This window comes from Perognathus longimembris, chromosome 5 (genome assembly GCF_023159225.1).
Source record: "Perognathus longimembris pacificus isolate PPM17 chromosome 5, ASM2315922v1, whole genome shotgun sequence".
NCBI classification, from domain to species: Eukaryota; Metazoa; Chordata; class Mammalia; order Rodentia; family Heteromyidae; genus Perognathus; species Perognathus longimembris.
The window spans coordinates 5,469,451-5,475,689 of NC_063165.1; the positions used below are offsets into that span (position 1 = coordinate 5,469,451).

At 55.4% G+C, this 6,239-nt stretch overlaps 1 protein-coding gene across 1 annotated transcript; it reads right to left on the reverse strand.

The window, feature by feature from the left end:
* Window positions 1-304: 304 nt before the first annotated feature.
* On the reverse strand, window positions 305-3,856 carry LOC125351178 (carbonyl reductase [NADPH] 3). Its single transcript, XM_048345889.1, has 3 exons — window positions 3,568-3,856; window positions 2,023-2,130; window positions 305-742 (listed from the first exon to the last, which is right to left on the reverse strand). The coding sequence occupies exons 1-3, from the start codon at window positions 3,854-3,856 to the stop codon at window positions 306-308; spliced, it is 834 nt and encodes a 277-aa protein (XP_048201846.1). The 3' UTR covers window position 305.
* Window positions 3,857-6,239: the final 2,383 nt, after the last annotated feature.

Here is a 6,239-nt window from a genome sequence, read left to right on the forward strand (position 1 = left end):
AGAAAATCAGAAGTGGTCCTGTGGCTCAAAGTGATAGAGCACTAGCTTTGAATGAGAAAGCTCAGGGACAAGGCCCAGGCCCTGAATTCAAGCCCCACAACCAACCAACAAAACAAAAAAAAGCCAACTAAATAGCAAAATGGTTCAGCCCCAAATTGTGGAGCTAGATACCCTTCTCTCATTTGAGAAGACTCGAATGGGCATTTCTTCTCAATGATAGAAATAGAATCAAACTGCCCATCAGGATCTGTTCCTTCTTTTCTTCCTTCCACCATTTATTAAACATGAAGCTGGGAAGCTGATGTTCACCAAGGTTGTACAGCTTTATCCCGGACTAGCTGGCCTTGAGGCTCTGTGGCATCTGGAGGCAGGAGGGCCAAGTAGACTGGGGTCTCGGCCCCCTCCTCCACGGTCCTGCAGCCCTGGTCGCCAGCCACGTCCGTCTTCACCCAGCCAGGGCAGCAAGCGTTTAGCAGAATCCTGTCAGCCTTTCTCTTCTCATCCAGCCTCTGGGCCAGGATTCTTGACAAGACGGTGACTCCCAACTTGGACACCCCGTAAGCTGAGTTGGGCCATCCTTCCCTTTCATGCACTTCATTTCTTGTGTCTTCTACAAACTTTTTCATGAGGTCCACCAGGTCCTGCTCTGTGAGTGTGTCGCATCGGAATTTTTCTTGCAGTTCTTCGCTGCAGTTTTCAAGAGCTTTGGAACCCTGGAAACTGCTGATATTCACCACTCTCCCTGTGACGAGAAGCAAACAATGGATGTCTGTCACTCGTTGCCTGGATATACCAGCCACAGAGCCAAGCTATGGTTCAGTTAGGCACTGGTAAAATTAAGAAGTGAGTCTAGGAGGCATAAAATCTGCACACCAGTGGGTTGGGAATGCAATACTGAGAGGTTGGGAAGAGCCCTGTGGGGTCATACTTGTTGGTTGCTTTCATAGCAAAGCCCAACAAGGATATAAATGGGAGCTCAGGTCTCCCATGTAGCCCTGGAGTTAAAAATATAGCTGCAAACATACTGCACTCACACAGATGCACGCAAGGGTCAGACTCCTGAGAACACGCCTTACCTGCACATTCAAAGCTGACCCTGAGCTGCCTATACAACTAGACCAGTCAGGACTGGCCTGGACCAGTCAGAACTGGCCACTCTGCAAGCTTGAATCCTTTATTTGCATAAAGGAGCTTTGCATAAGGAAACTTTTGGTGGGAATCCTTCCTGTATCAGCTCCCTCCTTCCCTGTGCTTAGGGAGCTGCCAGATATCCTGTTCCTCTAAGGTCCAGGTGACCCTTCTGGTCCCCAGATAGAAATAGCAGGCAAGTAGCTCCCTCTAGTGGTTCAATGACCCTTCACCTGTTTACTCAGACTATAGAACAAATAAGCCAAAATTTAAAAGTAACCTCTGGGATATTCTTAGGAGAGGAACACAAAGGCTCAATGCCTATGTGCACCAGATCATAAAATAATATTTATCAGGACAGGTGCTGGTGGCTCATGCCTGTAATCTTAGCTACTCACGAGGCTGAGATCTGAGGAATGAGGTTCAAAAACAGCCCGGGCAGGCAAGTCCACGAGACTCTTATCTCCAATTAGCCATCCAAAAAGCTGGAACCCTAGCTGTGGCTCAAGTGGTAGAGCACTGGCTTTGAGTGAAAAAGCTCAGGAACAGTGCTCATTGCCCTGAGTTCAAGTACCTGCCCTCCCCCCAAAAAAATTAGGAGAAGGAATGAATCATCGAGAATGATCAGAGCCCTCTGGGAATTTCCAGTATCTTGTCAATGTGTTGATTTTATGACACAGATCCCAAGAAACTTACGATAGGCCATAGGCATCTTTGAATACAGATGGTAAAATGTGCAAGGGAATGGCAGGACACTGAGGAAATGAGGCAGTTTGTACTTTTTTTTTCCCTCCAACAAAAAAAGACCTGGCAGCCCTGGTTAACTCCTGCAGGAACAGAGTCCAGGGCCCAGGCTCACTGGTTCCCATCTAACATCTAACACCCTGGACTCACCATGGGGTTTCACGATGGGCAGTAACTCCATGCAGACATTCCTAGTGGCAAAAAAGTTCGTCTTCAGTGTCCTCTCAGCTTGAACGTCGAAGGGGGTTGGGTCATCCACTTTCAAAGAGAAACAGAAAGTCACACACTTCTCACAAAACCACTGCTATAAAAACCAGCCGTCCTGTCACATAATGAATTAAAGGAGAAACAAGCTGACTTTCAAGCGACTTTAAACCAGGGATGGATGGTTCTCAAGGACATCTCCTGACCAGTGTGCAGCTCACCAGGGGGACCAGAGCTGTCTGTCCAGCCAGTTTCTCAGACCTGAGTGTAGGCAGCTCCTATGCAGCCTGCTAATTGCAGTGTGTGTGTGTGTGTGTGTGTGTGTGTGTGTGTGTGTGTGTGTTGAGGCGTGAACTCAAGGTTTTGAGTTCTTGCTTCCACCCCCATCGCTTTAGCCCACATCTCCACATCCAGCTTTGTGGAGCTAAGACCCGCTCAGGATTGTCTGCCTCGGTTGACTTTGACTTTGGTTGGTGGAGGGGCTAGGATTACAGGCGTGTGAGCCCCCCCCCCGCCCCCAGCTCAGTATTCGATGCTGAAAGGGGGGTCTTCCCGGGCAGCCCCGGCCCACGGTGCGCTCCGAGCGCTCAGGTGTGCATCCTGACTCAGCCAGCGTGGGCCAGCGCCGCTGCGTGGACAGCGAGGGCGGTCGGGGTTTGCAGATCCGGGGTCCACACTGTGAGCAGGAGGGGCTTCCGCCGCGCAGAGGGTTCTAGCACACCTGGGGCCGGCCGAGGAAGCTCGGTACGAATCCACCGCACCGCACCGCACCGCACCGCACCGCACCGCGGGGCCAAAGGCAGAAAGCGGCCCAAGCCCTCCGCGAAGGGATCCGCGCGTCCCGTCCCGGCTCCCAGGCCAGGCCGAGGGCCCAGCACGGAAGGGGTGGAGGCCCGGCCCACCCACCATCGTCCCTCCCCCTCGGGTCCCGGGGCACTCCACGCTCGGCAACTTTCTCAGCGGAGCTTCTGGTTAGAAACCACGCGGAGTCCCCCCCCCCCCCCGCCCAGAGGGGGACGGAGGCGTCCGGAGGCGCCCCGTCCACCCCAGCTCCGGCTCCCCGCGGCCCCGGCCGGCCGAGGTCCGGGAAGGCGACCCTGGAGGCGCCCCCGCCCCGCTCCGGGCTGGCTTCGGAGGCCGCACTCGGGGACGGAATCCTGAGGAGCCGAGCCGGGCGCGGCTCCCTCCCGGGAGGGGCGCCGTTCTGGCTGCCCGGGCCGAAAGTTCTGGGAGGGCCCGGGGGAGGGCGGGGGGCGGAGGGCCAGGCGGAGTGCGCGACGCCCGCCCCGCGGATGATCCGCACGGGGGCCGAGTCCTCTCGGCCCGGGGGGCGGTGGGGGGCCCGGGACCCGGAGCGGAGCGCAATCCCGACGGGTCGGTGCCTTAGGAGGATGGGGGTGGGGGGTGGGGCGGGGACTCACTACCCCGCACCCCTGCAGTGCCCTCGAGGACCCCCCCCGCCCCTGCCCCCCCTCCCGGGCCCCCCCTTACTCTCGAAGGCGATGCCCGCGTTGTTGACCAGCACGTTGAGCCCCCCGTACTCCCGGCGCAGGAAGTCGCGCAGGGCGCGGATGCTCCGCACGTCGTCGATGTCCAGCGGGTGGAAGCGCGGGCTGAGCCCCTCGGCCTGGAGCCGCCGCACGGCCGCGCGGCCCCGCGCCTCGTCCCGCGCCGTGAGCACCACGTCCCCGGAGAAGCGGCGGCACAGCTCGCGCGTGATGGCGAAGCCGATGCCCTCGTGGGCGCCGGTCACCAGCGCCACGCGGCTGCAGGACGACATGGCCGGAGCGGGGGGAGGGAGGGTGGCCCCGGGAGGGGGGGTGGAGGAGGGAGGGAGACCCCGCCGGGCTCGGGGCCGCCGCCGAGGGAGAGCCGAGCTCGGGGAGGGAGCGCGGCGACACGGCGCTCCGCTCCGGGAACCAGGCCGCGCGCGGGTGCCGGTCCCTCCCCGGGGTTTCGGAACGCCCCGACGCCGCCCCCCCCACCCCCCCGCCTCCTCCTCCGCCTCCTCCTCCGCCTCCTCCTCGGCGGGCGGGGCCCCGGCTCTCAGCGGAGCCGCGGAGGGAACCCGGGGGGCTGTGCGCGCGGGGGGCCGGGGACCCCCACGGGGCCGCCCGGGGGCCTCGCAGGCGCCGCCGCTGGGCCGAAGCCCCGGGCGGGGCGGAGTCCCCGAGCCGGTTATCTGCTGCTTCGGTCGGATCGGCAGTGAAGGGGCTTCCCGAGGCTTCCGCGGACGTCCGTCCTCGCGGGTGCGGGCGGCCCGCGCGCGTGCCAAACCCCGGCCCACCGCGCCAAGGTCACACCGCGCCAAGGTCACACCGCGCGTCCGCCTTCAGCTCCGTCCGTCCGTCCGTCCGTCCCGGAGGACGCACGTGGTGGCACCGACAGGTCCGTCCAGCCGCAGATGGGTCTGAATTCTCTCCGCCGGGTGCCTGGGTGCTGAGGAACTCAGTCCCAGGCCACTTAGAACTGCCCCTCCCCACCTCCGGTGTCCTTCTCAGCGCCTTGGATCTGAGCCTGTGCCTCTAGCGACTTTGACATCTTGGAACGATTATGTTCTCATCGTGACTCAGTTTCTCCCCAGCCCGGTCTCTGCCACCTGGACTCCACCTTCTAGCTAGTCAGGACCTGAGCTCCTTTGTTTTGCCCTAAAGAATGAAAGTGGTACTGTTCATGTAGTCATGCTTGCCTCTTCTTCTTGAATGACATTATTACTATTATTATTATTATTTGAGATGGGTTCTTGCTGCCCAGATTGCTTGTGAACTCTGGTTCAAACAGTCCTCTTATATATAGTCTTGCATGGTGGTTGGTGCCTGTAATTACAGCTATTGGAGACACATCTATGTATGTATGTATGCATGCATGCATGCATTTCTCTATTTATAAATTTTGAGACAGGGTCTCTGTATGTTGCCCAAGCTGGTGGCTAACTTAAGACTCTCCTGGGCAGTGAATTAAAAAAAAAAAAAAAAAGAAAAAGAAAAGATAGCCACGCACCCAGTGGCTTATGCCTGTAATCCTAGCTGCTTAGGAGGCCAAGATCTGAGGATTGCAATTAGAATCCAGCCTGGGCGGGGGGAAGTCTGTAAGAATCTTCAATTAATTATCCAAAAGCCAAAAGTAGAACTGTGGCTCATGTGGTAGAGGGCTAGCCTTCCTCAAAAAAAGGGACAGCACTTGGGCCCTGAGTTCAAGCCCCAGTACTGGCACACACACCCAAAAATTTCCTAATCCATGATCTGAATAATTATTGTGCAAATCATAGTGTGATTCTTTTGTTATGGTGACAGGGAAAACATCAACATTATCTCCATTGAAATCTGGGACATCTGGCTACCCTAACCTTGTCTACTAACTAAGCACAGTGTAAATCACATACCAGGGAACTATAAACAGTAAAGAGAACAGAGTTATGAAAATGGATGGCCTTGCAAACAAACCCAACTGACTAGTTCTATCTATACATATGACTTTATTTTTAGAACATCTTTCAGCCAAATCTCCATGAAAGTTTGAAACTGGGAAAAGGGAGAGTTGGACACATCTGGTTACTTATAGCTGCAGCTCATCTTTATAACAACTCTCCAAAAAAGCAACAAAAACCCCACAGCTCCCAGTAACATATCATTTATCAAAGCACTGGTGTGTTATTAAAACTATGAGGAAGTTGCTCCTTGATCTGCCGATTGGCCTGAACATAAAAAGATAAGAAGTGGATGATGGGAGGGAATTGTAATCGGTAAAGTTATTGTATATTTTACATTGTTATAAAATAAAACTGGCCGGGTGATAGCCTTTAATCCTACCTACTCTCAAGGCTGAGATCTGAGGATCAAAGTTTGAAGCCAGCCTGGGCAGACAAATCCATGAGATTCTTAACTCCAATTACCAGCAAAAAGCCAGAAGTGGAGCTGTGGCTCTAGTGGTAGAGGGCTAGCCTTGAGGAAAGAAAAAAAATAAGGCCAAGCAAGAGCTCAAGGCTCTGAGTTCACACCCCAGTACTGGCATTATAAATGAACAAATAATAATTTAAAATTTCCTCCTGGGTAGATGAATTAAGAGAGGAGAGGGCAGCATGAAGTCATAAAATTCAATGCTATGTGGCTAGGAATGTGGCTTAGTGGTACAGGGCTTGCCTAGCATGCACAAAGCCCTGAGTT

What these genes read in the sequence shown, in the direction of transcription:
- LOC125351178 (XM_048345889.1), bottom strand. Translation starts at nt 3,856, where the DNA reads ATGTCGTCCTGCAGCCGCGTGGCGCTGGTGACCGGCGCCCACGAGGGC. An exon ending in CGCGGGCATCGCCTTCGAGA is followed by an intron (nt 2,131 to 3,567) that starts GTAAGGGGGGGC and finishes TCTCTTTGAAAG; the next exon opens with TGGATGACCCAACCCCCTTC. An exon ending in GCCCATCGTGAAACCCCATG is followed by an intron (nt 743 to 2,022) that starts GTGAGTCCAGGG and finishes TTCTCGTCACAG; the next exon opens with GGAGAGTGGTGAATATCAGC.